Source organism: Sinohyriopsis cumingii, chromosome 16 (assembly GCF_028554795.1).
Source record: "Sinohyriopsis cumingii isolate HCF-2022 chromosome 16, ASM2855479v2, whole genome shotgun sequence".
NCBI lineage: Eukaryota > Metazoa > Mollusca > Bivalvia > Unionida > Unionidae > Sinohyriopsis > Sinohyriopsis cumingii.
Genome location: NC_142976.1, coordinates 41,116,498 through 41,138,502, shown reverse-complemented (window position 1 = coordinate 41,138,502; position 22,005 = coordinate 41,116,498). Strand labels below are relative to the sequence as shown.

General features: G+C 37.4%; 1 protein-coding gene across 1 annotated transcript in view; it reads left to right on the top strand.

Moving 5' to 3' along the window:
* LOC149780288 (atrial natriuretic peptide receptor 1-like) overlaps positions 1–22,005 on the top strand; it is a 124,214-nt gene that overhangs the window by 87,660 nt on the left and 14,549 nt on the right. The window contains exons 11-19 of the mRNA XM_089936190.1: positions 3,464–3,569; positions 9,452–9,566; positions 11,999–12,124; positions 14,338–14,442; positions 15,627–15,698; positions 16,207–16,384; positions 19,278–19,427; positions 20,099–20,267; positions 21,323–21,469. Of these exons, the coding sequence (XP_089792316.1) occupies positions 3,464–3,569; positions 9,452–9,566; positions 11,999–12,124; positions 14,338–14,442; positions 15,627–15,698; positions 16,207–16,384; positions 19,278–19,427; positions 20,099–20,267; positions 21,323–21,469 (1,168 nt within the window). The remainder of the gene's footprint in view (positions 1–3,463; positions 3,570–9,451; positions 9,567–11,998; positions 12,125–14,337; positions 14,443–15,626; positions 15,699–16,206; positions 16,385–19,277; positions 19,428–20,098; positions 20,268–21,322; positions 21,470–22,005) is intronic.

Genomic DNA, 22,005 nt, shown 5'->3' with positions numbered 1-22,005 from the left:
ACCAAGCTGTAAATTTGGCTCCTGATCGTTACTTTAGATTAGAAAAAGCTTGACCGCTCCGAGGCCAAGTAGTTAGAGCGTCCGCCTCGGATGCGGGAGGTCGTGGGTTCAATCCCCAGTCGAGTCATACCAAAGACTTACAAAAATGGTACTAACAGCTGCCTCGCTTGGCGCTCAGCATTAAGAGGTTAGTGTTAGGACTGGTCGGCCTGGTGTCAGTATAATGTGTCTGGGTGGGACATTATGATAGATGTCTGCGACATGATGCCCCAGTGCTAGGCATCACTATAAACTGTCACACTGCAGACATCGTAGCGATGTGACTGAAAAATTGTTAAAGCTATGTTAAAAATCTAAATAACACACACAGAAAAAGCTTGTATATGTTGATTTATTATATTTTGATGTCGATATTTTATGTCTTTGTTATGCTTTGTTTATCTTTGTTTGGGTTTATTACATAGATAATTTTCAAGCTGAGACATCAAATAAATTTTTCGTACAAGACTCAAGTTTTAAACAAAAGCTCCTACGTATGCCGACTGTAGTGAAACAGTATATCAGAACAGTACATTTTATTTTGTTGATTATCTATTTTTTATTTATGATAGGCCGTGTAATACTAGATTTTCCGAGGGAAATAATCTTTATAACTTAATGGAGTGAAATACAGTCAATATTTTTTCACAGGCCGTCAATAGACTGATAATATTATAACCCAAAAGTTTGAAGTTATTCTCAGATGCGTGCGTTGTCAAGCACAAGTTTGATCCTTTTCCTATAAAAAGGAATCGTGGTAACATCAACAAGGTGCAAATTCTTTTTTTCTGAATAAGCTGTTTTATTTTGAATTTGGTAGGAGAATTCTGTTGCTGTTTTCGAAAGTTATCACTTGGACTACATTCGATTTAATAAATGTGTGAAAGTTAGATGATCGATAATTACCGAATAAATCACGTTTTTTGAATGAAAAATGCGATCCTCCTAAGTGGCCTATAGACTTGATAATGTTAACTATGGTTTTGGATGAAATTCTTTTCAGATATGACTAGTCTTAATGTAAATTGCCAGCTTTGATATGTGAACATTATTCATTTGAAAATGATATCATATACACACCAAAGTCGGTATGCGTGGTCTTCCAGTAAGCTTCTTTCAAATTATTGTCTCCTGTCTCTAAATTAGAATAATCAAATGTTATTGCTGAACGTTGTTCTGCACTCCTCTGTGGGCAGACTTTAGTGAATGCATTCAAAGAGCGCCAGTTGTTGGTTATAATAATAGACTTCGTTTAATATGAACAGTGCCCCTACAATGATTGTAAAATAGAATGTGTTCAGTTTGGAAGAAGGAATGAGAAAGTACGTGTTTTCAGTGATGAAAAGAATATCTAATGGTAAAAATTGTTTCTTGAAATCTTTTTGGAACTATGATAGTCATTTAAATTATCAAATAATAGATAGATGAAGCAAATTACTCTATAAATTTCTTACAAAGAGTTTATTCGTAACAAGGCCGGACACATTTTGTAGTTGTATATGTGTCTGTATATTTATATATGAGATACCTATGATCTTTTATGTTTAACATGCTTTTATGGTTATATTCTAATTTAGATGTATGGATTATGCAGTCTGAAATAAAGAATTCATATATTATCTTCTAATCCCATGGAGAAATTCTATTGAAACAAAGAACTTAAATAGCAACGACTTTACCAAGCGACAAGTTGAAGCACTTTTAGAATTACAAAGATTGCATCCCGCAAAAAGCTTTTAAACCTCAAATTATGAACTCTAGGCCTGAAACAGTAGTAACAAGAAATACTATTAAAACCACAATTAACAATATGTAAGGAAAATTGATTCTCATCTAGATCTGAGAGGGGAAAGATCCTGACTGATTTCGTATCCTGCAATCACGTTGTAAGTCAGATTACATTTACAATTCACCATTTTAGTAAGTACAATTACTGTTTATATGTGCGCTTGTTTTGGTGTGTGTGTGTGTGTGTGTATATATATATATATATATATATATATATATATATATATATATATATATATATATATATATATATATATAGAGAGAGAGAGAGAGAGAGAGAGAGAGAGAGAGAGAGAGAGAATGTATATAAGTAACGAAAACTTGCATCTGGCATATACAAGTGAAAATGCTTGATATATGTGTATTTGTTTGTTGAGAGATGGGGGGGGGGGGCGGAGATCGGGAGGGAAGGAGGGAGATAAGGTAGACTTTTATGCAGTATAGTTATATTGTATTGGATTTTTTTCCTCATAATTACTGCTTTACTACTCCCTAAATATTCTTGATAAGTGTGCTACAAATTTGCCCTGTGCTTTAATGGGGAGAATAAAACCTTTGCAGATCTTTTCAATTATAGGGTAAATTTATTGAAAACTTTTGCGTGAAAACAACAATAATATTCAACAAATTGCATTTGTGTTGATCGAGGATGTAATGTGAGGGACTGAGTACATGCTGTTTTGCAATTTTCTCCGTTTAATTATTTTGATGCAATGTAAGGCTAGCGATAGAAGTCATAAAGGTCATAGTTTGGGTCCCTTCAACAGCAAGCATGCAAGTGACAGGGCATAAACACGTGTCTTCTTTTGCTGGTAATAAGAATGGCAATACATATTTTTGCATTTATGCATCTTGAATTTCTTTAAATAGTACTTTCTTAGTTAGTTCTGCAAATTCGAATGACATGACCCATTTCATTAGTCCCAAAACACCGCGAAATTGTTCTGTAATTTCGACCATATTTCCAGCTGAAATCACATTCTATTTACTGCACTCAAAACAAAATCAATGTGATATTCCATAGCGTCTTTTTGGTAATTTCAGTGAAAAGAATTAATATGTTTCGCACATTATGATTTCAAACAATCAATGACACAACAGAAACAGAGGTGGGGCTGATTCAATGCCATTCCACTGCTCGAATCACATGTACATCGTATGGAACTTATTCAGCTTTTTTAAAAATAGTATCCTGCCCATCACAAGCAGAAAAGCAAAAGCTGATTTTGATCAACAAAAAAACAAAATCCATCCATTCTAGACCAACTGGAATAATTGTTTCAATGTCCATTCATTCACAATATGACCCTAAATTTCTTTTAATTCGACCTAAAACAAGAAATTTTCGCGCGACGAAGTTCAAAGGTTGCCGGGCGGTGTTATGTGTTCATTAATATCGTTATCGTGTATTGATGAATTTATTTTGGAATACAGTATAAATTCAATTACTTTGTTTCTTGTAATGTATTCTTTTTATTATTAAGACTTGGGTATAGAAAGAAAAAAAATGAGTATATAAAAATGGCTTGCTGTATTTATATAGGAAAATATTAACTCTTTTTTTTTCTCGGACTAATACGGCACTTCCAAGGTTGTGCAGTTTTACTCAGAAACACTCTCATATTTTCCTATACAGATACAGTAACCTATAAATATTGGACTCAGAGATTGTGTTTGATCTACGGAAGTTACAAGTTACAAAACATCTACTGGCAGAGCATAGCTGCACACCGCGTGACAAAGTATGATGCATTAAGGACCAATAACGTGGAGATTTATTTCTCAATTACACATGCTGGTAACCTTTTACCTGGAACATATCGCAGATGCAGCTCATCTTCTGCGTTATAAAACGTAACATATAGGCCCAGTGGAGAGTTACAGTCAGGACATCCCAGAAAGAGTTTCTGAAGTTCAACATATAAGGACATATAAGGACATGCATCACAAACATTTCCACATCACATTACTAAGCTGTGCTTGAGGAGCAAGCAATCCGTAATCTAGCTATACAGGTAAATACATTACTTCTCTTGTCTTGTTTTAGTCGACTGTCCTACTGAGGCAGGTCGCAAGGATTTATGTATCGTAGAGAATCTGTCTAGAGGCTATTTTTAAAACCAAAAATTTCCGACACTACAATTTCTATCCAATTTTGTTGATCTGAAATTTCGAAATGTTGCAAATAATCAGTGAAATTCTGAAACAAACCAATCTTCTTTAACGTATAACAGATTTAAATTAATCCGTATCTTGATTTGCATCCGCTCAAAATGAAGTGAATAACGCAACGTTAAACACTCTTTTGTGTATACATCGAAAGGTATCAGCCATAATCTGTTTAAAAGCATTTATTTTCTCCTATCTATTTCGGACTGCGCTGATGTCTAATCTAGCATTCCAAGGGTGGTGTCTGGTCTTGTACGCGTTTTTGAAGCCTTGTGAATGTTTAGCAAAATATCTCAGTGTTTTACCCAATGTTACTGACTGATATTGGAAATAATGGGACAGAGATTATGGGGCGATGGACACCCGACATTTGTATTATATTCTAAGATAGTTTTTTTTTATTATCCGATCTATAAAATTTTAAAGATTCAAAATTACAATAACAACTGCAAAAAATAAAGGTCACAGAAATCCTGTTTGTTTTCCCGAAAATCAGGTAAGAAAAACGGGTCCAGTCTGTATACGTATTTTCCGTAGCAACTCGATAACGTCAGAGCCAGGAGTACGCGTGACATTTAGTAGTGCATTTTGTAATTGCCCAGGGTTAACAAACTTTTATTGGCAAAATAAATCTCTCTTAATCAACACTAGCTGTATTTGTTTCTTTGAAATTTTCTTTATTATAGACTCTCATCTTCATTTCTCTTTGTGTCCATTTGACAGAGTCGGTTGTTGATTCTTTGGGGAAATTAACTAAACTATGATCATATTTCTTTTCTCAGCAAAATGAGTTTCATTAATATGTCACGAGTCTTGATGGAAGAGGGATTTATAAAAAACATTAATTACTCTTTGATTACTTTGAACATATGTGGCTATAAACCCATATAAAACAATAAATACCACGGCTATATCAAAGGATAATGTTTGTGATATATAATAAATATGTACTTTAATGTGGGACAGTAATAGTTTTCGCTTCTCTTTTAACCTTTAAACCGATTTGGGTCAATATCATCAGTATAATAATATGGTATATACGGGTAAGAAATCCGGTACCTAATTGCCGTCATTCAAGCTTATGTACAAGCAAGCTCAATTAGAAACCCGTAGACATGCGATGTCTGTTGTCATTTATGCCAATACATCGGCAGATCAGGATATACACTTTCCCTTTTTTATGATTTCAAGAAAAAGAAAACGTGGACCCTGATTGTCAGTCCATTATGGAACGATACACTGTAGTTATTTTTTCTCTTTTTTGCAGTTTAGTTTAAACCATATTTATCTAAGAAACTTTGTCAAATCCATACAAACATGATTTGGGGGATTCAGTAAAACGCATAAGTTTATTAGCACTGTTTTCCTAACAAGAAAGAAAATATAACATCAAAGATCTCGATTTCAGTACCAATGGTTTTAAATAAAATGTGCATACACTTACATACAAAGGCGTAACAAGAATAAAAACTAATTAAGTGCAATTCAAATGGTTGTGAGTTCAGTCAATTAATTCAAGCTCTTAGTTATCCTCATGTAATTTTATACAGCTAGAAATATTTGTGTGTTGTTTTCTGCAGTTAACATGGGATTGCCAAATAATATTGTTTAAATCGTAACAGCGAATGGGAGTGTGTAAAGGATTTGATCTCAAAGAACTGAAAATTTAGAACAGTCTAGAAAAAAAAGTGTTTTGCATTTTCACTTTCACCTTAGGAGCAATACTTATTATTAGATACATGATTCGTATATAAATCACAATTTAAATTTAACTGCAATTCGTTCTTAGCCTAGCATACATGATCTGAGACATTCTCATCATCACTGGCGACTCAGTCTCGAAAGACCATGCGAATAGCGCCCTTGGGGTGTTGTCTGTCTCTGTTGGCATCGTCTGCTGTGGCTGTGCGGGCCTATACATGAGTGACAGTCCCTATTGCAGTTGGTACAGACATACTGGGAAGTCTGCGTTACTGTGGTTGCTGCCGCGTTCTTCTTTATCTTACGTTTCTCTGCCACCAACTGGCCTCTCTTCACATCAGCGACTGATATGCCATTGTTTACCGTCAGTATCCAGGTGCCTCGGTCCTCGGCCAGCTCTTCCTAGCCATCGGGTGAAATGTTGCATGCCTTCATGTCCCTCTTGCACACATCTTTGAAACGGAGTGAGGGGCGTCCGACTCTTCTCATGCCAGTGGCCAGCTGTCCATATAGGATGTCCTTTGGCAGCCTTCCATCCTCCATGCGTCGGATGTGTGCCAACCATCGAAGGCGGCGTTTAATCAGCAGGGAGTACATGCTGGGGGTACTAAAATGCTACAGGATCTCGCTGTGTGGAACACGGTCTTGCCAGCTGATTTTCAGGATGCGTTTTAGGCACCGTATATGGAAGGAGTTGAGCCGGCGTTCTTGCCTCATGTAGGTACTCCAGGTCTCACTTCCATATAGAAGGGTGCTGATAACGCAGGCCTGGTAGACTCGGACCTTGGTGTGCTCTGTCAGCGCGTTGTTTTCCCACACCCTCTTCGTTAATCGAGCCATGATGGTGTTTGCCTTTCCAAGCCTTCTGTCCAGCTCCATATCAAGCGAGAGAGTATTGCTGATGGTTGACCCTAAGTAGGTAAAGTTGTTAACTGCTTCCAGGGTGACACCGTTGATTTTGATGGAAGGGGCAATGGTGGTATCTTGCACGCTGACATTCGTTTTTTCCAAGCTGATGGTGAGACCAAGCTACATGCAGGCATCAGCAAAACGGTCTCCCAGTCTCTGGAGGGCTTCCTCGGTGTGGGCCACAAGAGCTGCGTCATCTGCAAAAAGCATCTCCCTGATGAGCACAGCTCTCACTTTGGTCTTTGATCGCAGTCGTGCCAGGTTGAACAGCCTCCCGTCGGACCTGGTGTGTAGATATATGCCATCCGTGGACGTGTCGAAGGCGTAGGACAGGAGCAGGGAGAAGAAGATCCCAAAAAGTGTTGGTGCCAGCACGCAGCCCTGCTTCACGCCGCTGTTAATTGGGAAGGAGGTTGAGGAGGATCCATCATACAGGACTGTTTCCTTCATATCTGCATGGAAGGAGATTATCATGCTGAGGAGTTGGGGGGGGGGGGCAACCGATCTTACTCAGAAGTTCAAAAAGGTCCTTCCTGATGACCAAGTCAAAGGCCTTGGTGAGGTCGATGAACATTATGTAGAGTGGTTGACCTTGCTCTCTGCTCTTCTCTTGGAGTTGTCGTAGGGAGAAGATCATGTCTGTCGTCGACCTGCCTGCTCTGAAGCCGCACTGTGATTCCGGGTACACACGGTCCGTCAGCAACTGCAGCCTGTTGAGTATGATGCGGGCGTACACTTTACCAACGATACTCAAGAGCCAGATCCCTCTGTAATTATTACAGTCACTGCGGTCGCCCTTGTTTTTGTAAAGGGTCACAATTGTGGCATCGCGCATGTCTTGGGGGACTACTCCTCCTCCCAGCAGAGGCAAAGTAGCTCGTGCAGTGGTTTAATCAATGTTGGTTTTCCACGTTTGATAAACTTTGATAGCTTCGGGCGGGATGCTGTCACTACCTGGTGCTTTGTCGTTTGGAAGGGAGTCGATTGCTTTGCTGAGCTCCTCTAAGGTTGGCAGTTTGTCGAGCTCTTCCATGGTGAGCAGATTCTTTATGCTGCTGAGGGCTGCATTGGTGACTGACGTTTCTCGGGAGTATAGCTCTGAGTAGTGCTCCACCCATCTGGCCATCTGTTGCCCACGGTCTGTGATCTTCTCTCCCGTCAGAGATTTCAGGAGAGCGACCCCTTTCACTGTATGGCCTAGAGCCTTTTTGATGCCACTGTACATACTTTGGATGTGTCCGCACTCGGCACTGCGCTGGATCCCTTCACACAGTTGTTGCCAGTACTCATTCGCACACTGTCTAGCGATGCGTTGGGTGTTACTTCTGGCACTTCTGAGAGCAGCAAGCGTTCGTTCATTAGGGCATTTTTTGTAAACTATGAAGGCTTTTCGTTTCTCCTCGATTTGTGGTTCCATCCTTGATAGGTGTGCATTGAACCAGTCCTGGCTGGGTCGTTCCTTCTTGCCAAACGTTGACATAGCTATACTGTAGATGGCACCCTTCATGGCGTTCCACTTGGCTGTAGCGTCGTACTCAGGCAGGTCCTGGAGAGCCTTGTCCAGGGCGGACACATACTCCTCCACCTTGGCAGGGACTGACATCTGCGCAGTGTTTATGCGAGGACGTCCTTTTGGTTTTGAGCGGTGTAGCGTGTGTGACTGTAGTCGCACTCTGCTGCTCACGAGGGCATGGTCGGAGTCGCAGTCTGCACTGTGGTAGGTTCTGGTAGAGAGGACGCTGTTAAGGGCAGAGCGCCTGGTGATGACCAAGTCGAGTTGGTGCCAGTGATGAGATCTGGGGTGTTTCCATGACACTTTGTGTTGTGGCTTACACTTGAAGAAGGTGTTTGTGACGCACAGCCCGTGGTAGGTGCATAGCTCCAGCGGTCTCTGACCGTTTTCGTTGGTCTTTCCAGTGCCATGATATCCGCGGCAGGTAGGCCATGACTTTTGATCCGCACCTACTCTGGCATTAAAGTCGCCAAGGAGGAATAGTGATTCGTTTTTGGGGCATCCTTTGATCTGTTCGTCTAGCTGCCCATAGAACTGATCCTTCGCGTCTTCTGACGACGTGAGGTTTGGGGCGTAGACACTGATGATGTTGACAGGACCTGAAGCAGTGGTGAGGCGGATGGACAAGAGACGCTCAGTGCCCCCTGTGGGAGGTTCAACCGAGGCCAGGAGATTGTTTTTGATGGCAAAGCCCACTCCGTGCTGCGGGGCTCCTCATGTTCTCGACTCTTCCAGAAGAAGGTGTAGTTTTCCCCTCTGAGGGAGCCACTAGAGGCGAGCCTGGTTTCCTGGAGGGCAGTTATGCTGACATTTAGTCTGGTGAGTTCTCTATCGATGATGGCCGTCTTTCTGGTGTCGTCCACTTCTCTGAGGTAGTCGGAGATGCCTGTACACATGGTGCACACATTCCAGCTTGCAAATCGAAGAGCTGGAGTCTTCTTTATTGGTTATTTTATCACTATTGTATTAGTAACATGGAGTGGTTTCTTTATCGCGATTCAAGTAAGCTTTAAAATTATGTATTGAAGGGTTTTTCCCACTTGAACTAGTAATAAGTTCCCTATTCGAATTGTAGAAGGTAGAAATGAATTGTAGAACAAGGTCGTTCTTCATACTGGGGGTCGAAGATCATTCGAAGATCTTTTTTTTTTTTTTTTTTGGCAGTATTGTATGCACTTTACACGGATGATTGTAATACATAATACTGATATAATCTTTTTGACATGAATCTATAATGATTTAGATAGACTTTGCATATCTCTGTCTATGCATATATTGTATAGTATGAACACAGAAAATGAATGCAAAATGGAATGATACTATCTTTTTCAGAAAAATGAAGCTTGAGAGTGAGATATGGAAGATGTCGTGGTTATTGACACGTGACCAAATTCAGATGCGAAAGGGTCGAGCAAATGATTCCTTTTTATCCAAGTCAATGTTAACAGTACAGACCGGAGAAGAAAATGCAAGTTACACATCAAAAAAGAAAGATTAAAGAAAATAACAAAACTCTGTTTCCGCATTCTTCTTGTTACATATATGCCTTACAAAGTATGTCCTTTTTGTCAATGATTTATTATCTTATGATATGATAATGGCATAACAATCATAGCCGAAAAAATATTCGAATTTTTTTCTTCCTCAAAGGCGTGGCTTGTGATCTCTCCTGTGATGGCCAATGATGTTACAGTGTTAGGATTCTGTATTAATGGTCTGTTTTAAAGATATGTCAAATCAGTTATAGTGAGCTTACATCATTGTTTTTACTTTAATCCTTGTCATTTTTCTTTGTTGTATTATTATAGTCTGTGCAAGCATGTACAACAATGCATTATATGTATACTACACGTGAAATATAGTTATTTGCGACAAGTTATTATGTCAAAGAAATATTAAAATATAACTCGGTAAATATATTTAATACATCCAAGTTAGAGATTTAAATTGTTAAATGTGAAAAGATAAACGATCATAACATTGGAATTTTTTTGGCCTTATTTTGAATCATAAAATATTTGCAGAAACTATGAGTCATCTATTTACGATAAAGAATTTTTTCTAGGCGGTTCCTTGAAGAAATTTGAAGAGAGTCCTTCTGTTTTAAAAGAAATTCACTTAAGCTGTTAACTTTTCAAATAAATCAAAATACTTTGTTCATTGTTTCATAACAAGACGGGATATTTTCCTTTCTCAGGACAAAACTGAAAACATTTCAAACTGTGGTACAGATGGGATAAAATATCATTTTTTAAAACGATTTTCGTCTATCTATTCACACAACACAAAGCACTGACACAAAAGCGAAAAATTAAAAACTAGTTAAATAAAATAAAAACGTAAATAAAATGTAAAAAAAAATATTTTAAACTTGCATTACATGTTAATTCTGTTCATTATTCAGCTGTAAAATATAAACTTTTACTTACAAGAACAATTTACTCGTCAATGAACATCAGAGTACTTAAAAAAAGAAGGACAAGAATTAGCATATTTTAACGTAATATAAAGAATGTAAATGTAATGAACTGAAATTTTTAGTCATGTCAGGCGAGAAAATAATGTTATTTTGAAAATTCATGAGTTAATGCTATTTTTTTCCGGTTCAATGTACTACGTTTCTGCGAGAACTAGATTTTCGTATATTGGTTCCTGCTTTCTTTTCTTATTCATTGACAATATTGAACTCGTTTTCTTACTTTTAGCTGATTTTTGTCAATTAACCTTGGCGCAATGGTGCATGATGGATAATTTATATAGCAGACGTAATAATAATAATAATAATAAGAAGAAGAAGAAGAAGAAGAAGAAGTAAGGAGAAGAAGAATCTTCAAGAGGATATTTACTGTAGTACGCCTTTCGGTGAAATGAAAAAGTGTCCAAATATAGTATCTAATAAAATGCCTTGTTTTAATCTTCGAACCTAGATATTTTCAATACTTGATTACGACATAATGTAAGCTCATTAAAAGCTGATTTTTGTCGTGTTAAACTTGTTGACACCCCTTTTTGTTCCCGCGGTGAAATTGAAGCCACCATGCATTTCTTCGTGTTCTGTCTCAAGTAGAGTAGACATCGATCTAAGCTGACGAGAATATTGTGTCAGTGCCATGCCAACTATTAGCTTAGATTTACTTCTTCGGGGAAAAGGCGAAGAAAATGAAAAATTATGAATTCTTCAAAATGTGTGCAAATATTTAACCGATACTGCATTCTCTCTCTCTCTCTCTCTCTCTCTCTCCAACCATTTTTCATTATTAGTCACTGTTGCCATGTTGAAATATGTTGCAATATTTGTATTCTGTAGGGAGTGGGCTAATTTAAGTTGTTAGAACTTGTGCCCAATCCCATAATCCCATTGTATCATATTGTGACAATGAAATATGTTTAAACTGAACTAATATAATAACTAAACATAAATAATTTATTTAAAAAGTTGCATATTTGAAACAGCAATGTTCAAACTTTAATGGTAAATATGATACTGTGTTCATCATTAATAAAAATAATGTTCAGTTTGTTATGATATTAGCACAATTTTGAAGTAAAATAAATATTTTTTTAAGAATTTCAAAACTGTTGTTGGTGTTCGTTACTTACTTCCGTGCGTGGATAATGAGCAAAATACTCAGAGGTATGTCAGCCAAGTTGTGTCACGTGTCCATATGTATGTACTGTAACATTACTTACTTGATAATTGTATCATTTAGTTTCAATAAATGAATATTAAGTTTTACTAATATGCACTAGAGTCACTAAATCTTGAAATCTGTCCAGTACAGCCTAATGCATTCACAAGAAAACAAAGTTTCGTTTCTTGTCATAGAAGTAAAATACATACAAAATGAAATAACATATATTAACTATTATATTTATCAGTCATCTCTGTGTGAGCGACATGCATTTACCACGACTGCCGTCTGCAAAGGACTGACGGTCGCTGTCAGGTACTTGCACATGAAGACAATGGACCTCAACAGGGAACTCATGGTGGAGTTCACAGAGGTAAATGGCAGATTATTCTTAAAGGACAACATATAAATCAACACCACATAAATTATTATTGGCGTTATATCAGCTCTTTCAAAAGTTTTTATTAATATTTCAGAAGTAAACATAATCTTTTTGTATGGTGTCTCTCTCAGTCAGGTGCATAGCTCAACCATTTTTCGTCATACCAAATATAGAATGACGAAGACATTCTCCTAGTCGCGTAGCGAACAACTGAGAAAGCGATTGCGTATATTCAACGTAAACACTGGTCACGAAATCACAGAGTGATTTTTCTCATATCAAGGTTCATTGCAATACTAAGAAATTATTAAATTGATTGGTTTGAAATAGGGACGCCAGTAGAATTATTTTCAGGGGTGGGGCAAACATGCAGTGGTCTGCTTTGTTTTTCTTGTCAACATTTTCGTAGGCAGCTTCGTTGATCGCTAGGTATAAAAAAGTAACGTCTGCAGACAAATTATAGATCTGAATTGCAATTTTAAAACGAGACGAATTAAAATGGCAAACATTTATAAATATAGTTTGGGCTTGTTACAGCTCGTCTGTGTTACTAGTGAAATAAGAAAAGTCAACCAGGAGCCAGTTTTGTGTATCATCCGCCATTTTGATACATTTTGCAATTTTATATTTCCGTTGCAGAGAATTAGGCTGCCTGCAACTCCTATACTATAATACAATTATGACCGCCCAGCGGTTGTGAAAAAGAAATTATAATAAAATCATATATTTTTATTATTCAAATCCATCAAAAATATTTTGAAAAACTGTTATGAATCTATTGTTTAGGAATATGACATGCTTTTTAAAAGAGGTCTTTTCTTCTGTTGTCTTCATCTTGTGTACGGTATAAACGTTACATTTTACTGTGCTTCGAAGTTTATGTGTTCGATTGCTTTTACAGTAATCGAACGTATAGACTACATTCGAACCTTCTCTATTCTTTTTGTAGGAGATGGATTGGAAACACTATTTGGCTTAGTGTAGTGATTACGTCGCGAACAGTGATTAAAGGGGCAGTATAGGTCGATTATGCGAAATGATGGCTATTATTTACTTTTTAAAATTGCGTCCATGAACGGAGGATAAACATTTGTTAGTTTCTGAGGGCAATGACATGAGTTAAACTTTCATTCATTGATTCATTCATATTGTTTTTCTTTAAATACGTAATTTTCCTGGACTTCGAACACGCAGCCAATTTCTTTTTAGATGAAACATCTAATTTTCTTAAATAACTTATGATACGTTATATTCTATTTGCTCGATTTAGTATTATTTTTCAGCCATTTTCTGCTTTGCCAGTTTTATTTTACTTCTTTATAATTTTCAAGAAGATTTAATTAGAACTGATTACTTCTTTGTTCTAGTGACGGTTCAGTGGTCAGGGTATGTAATTTATAGATAAATTGATAACTAAAGGAATACGTGATTAAAACAATTGCATATTTAAATATTGTCGGTTCCCCTGTCAGCCCTCTCCCCCCCCCCCCCCCGTTTATCTTACTGTTTAAAGATCAAACTCCAATTAAATAAATGGTCGTTTAAACACAGTTCATGTACATCGTTGTAATGTAACATTAATCAGACAGTTCACTTAAATTTGAAGCAATCAAAGTAACTTTGTGGCTAACAGTCTCTTGGGAATCATTTGAACCAGGGTCGGCAACCTATTTTACATAGCGTGCCACTTTTTTCCGGATTAATTACAATATAAACGCGTGCCACCAGTAACAGAGTAACTCTTTAAAATCGAGATTTTTGGATTTCCTTTACTTGCCACGCAAAACCTCTCGTCGTGCTATCTTGTGGCACGCGTGTCGTAGGTTGCCGACCCCTGATACGAACCATTGTTTCCATCATAGTGCATGGTTAGTACCATGGACTGCCTAGGTGTCAGACCATACGCGAACTACGCAGTTATATAGTCAGTCAAGCTGAGCAAATCAGGGCTGATTATGTCATGATTCACCCGGAGGCTACATTGACGTTTGTCACTGGTGTAATGAGATTTTGAATAAATAATGATTAACAGATGAGATGTAGATGGTGCTTGGGATTCTTGAAAAGAGGAGAAAACGGACTAGGAATCGACTGTTTAAACATTTTTATTTTATTTTTATTTTCTGTAAAAGTGGATTTTATCTATATACACAAATTTTATCTTTTAATTTAAGATTTAACATTGTCTTTTATGACTGTTTCAGATGCAGAGACTGCACCACAAGAATCTGTCTATGTTTGTAGGAGTCTGTCAGGACCCAGAATTTAGGGTATTAGTCATGGAGTATTGTCCACGAGGTAGTCTGCAGGTAACACAACATTAACTCAACATTCTCTCATTGGCTTACTTGCTCTCTTATTTAGTCATTTACTTACATACTTACACACTCACTCAGTTACTTGCTTGCTTACCTACTTACACATTCACCCATTTTCTAATTACTGACCATTTGTCCTCTTTGCTTCCTTTCCTCCTTATTTAATCCTCTTTCTGAGCAATGTCCCACACAAGACACTGACGAACTCCACCAATATCATCATATTTCGTTTGTCTAAATCCCGCCTCGGCGCAAAGCTTGGGATATAATCCGCTATGCTACTTTATCATCCGTTGATGACTGTGCTAAGATTTTCTTGTTTTTCATGAGAACGCATGAATAACATTACTAAACTAGCAACACAATGTAACAATCTCATATACATCAAGGAAAGTGCTTGATCTATCGATAGACGAGAGACAACCTGGACGAGAAGCCTTGATTGAATGAATCAGAAAGCTTGACAGGTCTTACTGGGTGACAATGGCAAGAATATTTCCATGCAGAGGTTTTCGATTATTCACGAGAAAACGAAGAAATCACACGGGCAGAAACGAGGGATAAAGAAGCGTAGCGGATTATCGTCTGTGGCATGCGATGATTAGAATCCCGCGGTCTTTCTTCTTCACTTTGCCATTATAATCTATTTCACTCCCTTCTTTCAATTCATGGTGTTTGTTATTTTTTGCAGAACGTGTGCAATACTTCGCGATCTAAATTTTCTAACTGCTGCAGTATGGATAGAACATTATGTACTGCATCGTATTCCAGCACACTTCATTTCATAAAAATGTTATGTATTTCTGGCAATATTTTACCTTCCACTGCTTATTATGCAATATGTGCTCCTATGTAATCTAACCAGCATCAAAATAATTGAATAGAAATGGATTTTTTCTATTCAATTATTCCAAAAAAAACCATTGCTATAGGTTGTGATTTTTACAAGGACTTCATCTGCAAAACATTTTGCCGCATGATCCATCAGAAAGGTCATCTTACGTTGTTTTGTTTGTTCTTTTGTTTCTCAAGATGAACGTTTCTGAAGCTTTAGCGACAGGAATTCCAACAAAACAACTGGAGGCATCTTTCTTTTAGATTTCAGTGAAATGAGTCTAGATGTGAACATACAGTTTTTCAGCAGAATTCTTAAGCATTTTTAATTTCTGTTGCAGGATATTCTTGAGAATAGCAGCATAGATTTAGACTATTCATTTCGGTACTCTTTGATCTGGGACATAGTTCAGGTAAGCCTGAAAATGCAGTGTATTTGTCAAAGTATTCATAATTTAAAACAACAACAACAATAATAATAATAATAATAATAATAATAATAATAACAATAATAATAATAAAATAATAACTATAATAATATAAGCTCTGTGCAGTAACTTCGGCCACGTAAACAGTACAAAAATCATACATTAGTGGATAAGAGGGTTGGGCGATACAGATTACCTCTGAAGCCAGCGTTAGATAATGTCCAATTTTAAAGAATCGGAGTATTAAAAAACAAACAAACACAATCTAAATATAACAGACATCGGTAATCTCAAAGTGCAAGAGAAAGTACTTATTTTAGTAGCACCAATACAAAAGAAGTAACAAGAGGCATACGTGTTTTACAAACACCAATACAAATATTCAAAATGATACATACATATTTATAAAGTTTAGTTTGTTTTTCATGCATCTGTCATTAATTGAATACAAGAAATGTTGAATCACGATTTTTATTTTCTGTATGGTTTCCAGGGTATGTTGTATCTCCAAGGAAGTAGCGTTGGGTATCATGGTCGCCTGAGCAGCACCAACTGTGTAATTGACAGCCATTTTCAACTAAAACTTACTGACTATGGGCTTCACACATTGTACAGGATGGATCGAAAGGAAGAAATGAAAGGGACAAATGCGACACGCTTCAATACGTACAGTGTGTAATGATGTAACAATTTGTAAATCGAAATTCATTGTATTACCTTAAAAAGTACCGCTCCGGTGGCCTAGTGGTTAGAGCGTCCGCCTCGGATGCGGGAGGTTGTGGGTTCGATCCCCGGCCGAGTCATACCAAAGACTTACAAAAATGGTACTCGCAGCTGCCTCGCTTGGCGCTCAGCATTAAGAGGTTAGTGTTAGGACTGCTCGGCCTGGTGTCAGTGTAATGTGACTGGGTGGGACATCATGCTACATATCTGCAGCATGATGCCCCAGTGCTAGACATCACTATAAAACTGTCACAATGCAGACACCGTAGCGATATGACTAAACAATTATTAAAGCTACGTTAAAAATCCAAATCACACACACACACACACACACACACACACCTTAAAAAGTCCGAATATAATCTTACGCATTCAAATATACCCGCTCCCGCTATTACTTCATGATTCATACGTTCTCTTTGTATTGATGTAATATTATATCAAACAAAAGGGTGGTTTTTTATTTACCAAGCTCAAGGTCCTTACGATGAAAAATTCATATTAAAAACACCCAGCCTTTCACAGGAATTTCATGTCTGGCCATAAATGTTAAACGAGAATACGCGTTGCACGTTTTCCTACCGTCCTTTAGTCTACGTTTCTAACATACAACTGGTATAGTCTGAGTTCGAAATTTTAACAATCGTTGTTTGCGAACTCGTGCTATTTTTATTTTTACGAATGCGTCTTGCAAAGAACAACACCGACCCATAAAAACTAGGTTGTTGTGACATATCTTTCACACACACCGCAGCGATATTTGATAATTTCTGTGTTCAGTTCAGTTTCTTAGGACTGTTGGCAACAGAGTCATTCAACTTGTGCCTGGATGCGTATTGGTGATCATATCACTATGATCACCATTCTACCAACGTAATACTGTCTGGGACATTCGAATTATACAAACACATTTATAGTTATCCTGCGCTGAGGGGATGTTGCGATATCCTCCGTATGTTAGTTAAACTATCCGGCCGGCTGGTCGTCTATCTGTCTAGAACAATTTTTCTCTTAAACAGCTAGATGGCAATTCTCCAAACTTAGTATGTAGTTTGCCTATCTAGCGATAATTTACGATAGGTATATTTGGTACCCCTGTTGTGGGATTCCCTGGAGGGAGTTAAATGTTAAATATACACAAATTGCAATTACCCGATCATCTACAATGAGTAAATGTTTGGTACCCCTGTTGTGGGATCCCTGGAGGGATTTAAATGCCAAATATACACAAATTACGATTACAGTGAGATTAATTATTATTAACCAAACTTTGCAAATTGGTTTGTTGATGGAGGACATAAATATAATAGACAAATACTGTATTACGACCTTGGATCAGGATCAGAAAGTCAGAAGTGGGAACGGAACTGGGTAAGGTCATATCAGAAACAACGTCGGGATTTGCCATGGAAATATCTATATTATTCTGTAATGTTAGAACTTAAGAACTATATTCTGATTTTTTTCATGCAACACATTTGTGTTTTTAGTGTCATGCGTCTGTCAGGAGTCGATGTAATACATGTAGCAAATGTAAGACTTTGTGTGTGTAGTGTCATGCGTCTGTTGGTTCGGAGTGAACGTAGCAAACGTAGCAAAGGTAAGACTTTGTGTCCAGTGTCATGCTTCTGTCTGTTAGAGTGTCCTTTGTCGGTTAGGAGTTAATGTGGCAAATGCAAGACTTTGTGTATTTTGTTTCATGCGTCTGTCTGTTAGAAGTCAATGTAATAAATGTAGCAAATGCAAGACTTTGCGTATGAAGTGTCGTGCGTTTGTTGTTTCGGAGTGAACGTAGCAAATGTAGCAAAGGCAAGACTTGATGTGTATAGTGTCATGCTTCTGTCTGGTAGGAGTCAATATAGCAAATGTAGCTAAGGCAAGACTTTGTGTGTTCCTAGTGTCATGCTCTTGTCTCGTACGAGTCAATGTAGCAAATGCAAGACCTTGCGTGTGTAGTGTCATGCGTCTGTTGGTTAGGAGTGAATGTAACAAATGTAGCAAAGGAAGGACTTTATGTCTAGCGTCGTGCTTCTATCTGTTAGGAGTCAATGCAGCAAATGTAGCCAAGACGAGATTTTGTGTCTACTGTCATGCTTCTGTCTGGTAGGAATCAATAAATAAATGTAGCAAATACAAGACCTTACGTGTGTAGTGTAATGCGTCTGTTGGTTAGGAGTGAACGTAAAAAACGTAGCAAAGGCAGGACTTTATGTCTAGCGTCGTGCTTCAATCTGTTAGGAGTCAATGCAGCAAATGTAGCCAAGACAAAATTTTGTGTCTAGTGTCATGCTTCTGTCTGGAAGGAATCAATAAATAAATGTAGCAAATACAAGACCTTGTGTGTGTAGTGTAATGCGTCTGTTGGTTAGGAGTGAACGTAACAAATGTGGGAAAGGCAAGCTTGATGTCAAGCGTCATGATTCTGTCTGTTAGGAATCAATATAGCAAATGTAGCAAAGGCAAGATTTTGTGTCTAGTGTCATGCTTCTATCTGTTAGGAGTCAGTGTAGCAAATGTAGCAAAGGATGATTTTGTGTCTAGTGTCATACTTTTATCTGTTAAGAGTCAGTGTAGCAAATGTAGCAAAGGCAAGGCTTTGTGTGTATCTAGTGTTATGCTTCTGTCACTTAGGAGTCAAATGCATATTCAGGGTGGTATATTGCTTTTAAATATCGCAAATGGATTTACCCAGGGACAATAAAAAAACATCAAAGAAATCGTGAAAATCCTAAACACCACAACTCAGCCCAACCTACCTTACCAAATTCGTATCTGCGTTTTATGCTCAGCATGTAAGCCGTCGCACATAAAGCATTAAGATTTATTCACAACTGTTTGCAGAACTGTTGTGGGTAGCCCCAGAACATCTTCGTGAAAGCCACGAGCACATGAAGGGATCGAAGAAGGGGGATGTATACAGCTTTGCGATAATACTTCAGGAAATTACGCTAAGATCGCCGCCATTTGACGATTGTCCCCTGACAGTTAATGGTACGTGCTCGAAGTTCATGGAAAATACGTGCTTGAAGAAGCAAAAATGAATGAATGAATGAATACATCAACGAATACATGAATGAATACACGAATAAATGAATCCATCCATTATCGATCGGTATAACAATTGATAAGTTCACAGATTAATCGATACAAATTGATGAAACCTTTAATTAGCGATCAACTAGCATATGCACTGACAGTATAAATAACTGAAATTAGAATGTTTCTTTCTATTCTTGTTCTTGTAAAAGGTAATTGTTGCCATCTACATATTGATCTATCAAAGAAAGAGAAGATTAAATTAGTTTTGTCTGGCACTTTGCTTGTTTTCTTGGGTAGTGGTTTGCGAATTAAAACATAATATTATAATTTTTTGCAAATGTGTTTTAAGTGGGGGTAGGCGCCTCCCTCCGCTATGCTCCTCCCTAATTCCACCAAATATTATTATTATTATTAGTGGTAGTAGCAGTAGTACAAGTAGTAGTAGTACAAATAGTAGTAGTAGTAATTTGAAGTAATATTTGTAGTAGTATAGTCACTTCGCCATCACGACTATGTCAAAACTGGCATCCTGAGAGAGAGAGAGAGAGAGAGAGAGAGAGAGAGGCATTAGCAGCAGTGGAAGATACTAATATAAATATACTGGTTACTAATATTTACTCCAGAACTCATAGAGAAGTTGAAAAACCCGAATCCTGAGATATTTCGTCCGAAGATTCCCGTAGATATCTTTGACAAAGGGTTAGGGTATCTGATGAAGGAATGTTGGTGCGAAAGTCCAAACGAGCGGCTAACATTTCCAGAAATACAGGAAAAGGTTCGAACCTTACGAGTGTAAGTCATAGTAATTCTAACGTTAAATATGATTAAGTTTAGTAAAACTGACAATGATCTCGAACCACCGCTTAAGTCGAAGATTTCCACATTTTATTCTATCATAACTGAATTTCTTCCTATCAGATTAGGTGACTCTAGTCTGGCCTGGATAACCTAGAAAGAATATTATTTGTGCGGATGGAGTTTAAAATATTCCATGCAATTATCGTTAAAGTTTGTTGTTAATTTATCGTCTTGTTTTGCTTCAGGCTGCTTAGAACTCATTTAGTGTGGGCAAATCTGATTTAAACCTGTGCCTTTTCTGAGATAATCCTTTCAAAATCTAGTCTGACCCTGATCCAGTTTGAACTTGAGTACCTACAATATTAATGGATCCAAACAACGTGAAATTTTGGTTTTTTTGGTTGGGGGGGGGGGGGGCAAATGCTTGATGGTTACCTGTAGAACGTTTAGCTCAGATTTTAAAATTAGTCTGATTTCTAAATTCTGATTAAATTAAATTTTAATCTTTCACATATTTTACTTTTCAGTTGTGCTATGTTCAGACATATAGATTAGGTAGTGAAATCGACCAAGAAGCTTTAGAGGTTTAGTGTGGACGTGACAATTTAATATAAACCGATTGCAAGTGTCTTTCCTCTTTTCATAAAGTCTCATTTAATTGCAAGGAAATGCGAAACCCATGATCATTTGGTCTGGTCCAAAATTAAAGTTGGAACGACATCGAACTTGGTTCCAGTCTATGGGATTTTATGACTAAAATGCTCCGTGTAGCTTTTGAATTTGATCGAGGAATTTAAACTTTTAGCATTCATGAATGTACAATTTCTAAAGCAGTATATTTTATTAAATTGCCCGTGTAATAAACGCATTTTTCAATTTTATATGTGCAAAAACAGTCCTATCTTTATTAAATCGACCAGACAGATTTTACAAAAATTGCAAGATGATGGAATAAACATTACGAAAAAGATTACTATTTATATGATGCTTATATAGACATAAATTATTCGAAGGGGAAATATTTGATAGAGTACATTATATACTTACAGAGGACGCTCCACGAACATCATGGACAACCTTTTACAGCGCATGTCTCAATATGCAGACAACCTTGAGACGCTTGTGACGGAGAGAACTGAGGCCTACTTGGATGAAAAGAAGAGGGCAGAGGAGCTTCTTTACCGCCTTATACCACCGTTAGGACTCCTAAATCTCCACAACTTTTCCATTCCTTCAATTCTTCATATTTTATTATAACATTCATTAAATAAATAAATCACATTTACGAAGCCACCGGGGTTAAGGGAAAGGTTACAAGGCATGCAGGGTAGTGCCCATGAACATTGCTATAGTCATTGTAATAAACGGTGTAAAGTACTTTATAGCATTAAAAGGAGGTATTTAAAATTGAATCATGGGGTTATAATGCAGCATTATGATACATATTTTTTATTTACATCTAAAACGGAACAACGGAGTAAAGACTGGCCTGTGTGACTTTATTAAATTTAAAGGACACAATGGACTTGGTTCCTTTTTGATGAACAAAGCTATCATTTGAACATAATGTAAAAAGTGTGTGTGTGTGTGTGTGTGTGTGTGTGTGTGTATGACGAGCCCATCTTCCCTTTTCATGCGAAACCCTTAAACATGAAAGCAAATCAACTGGAAGGTCATCCAGTGTAAGATTTTTATTTTACAGCGAGATGGTTAAATCATGCCCAGGGTACCC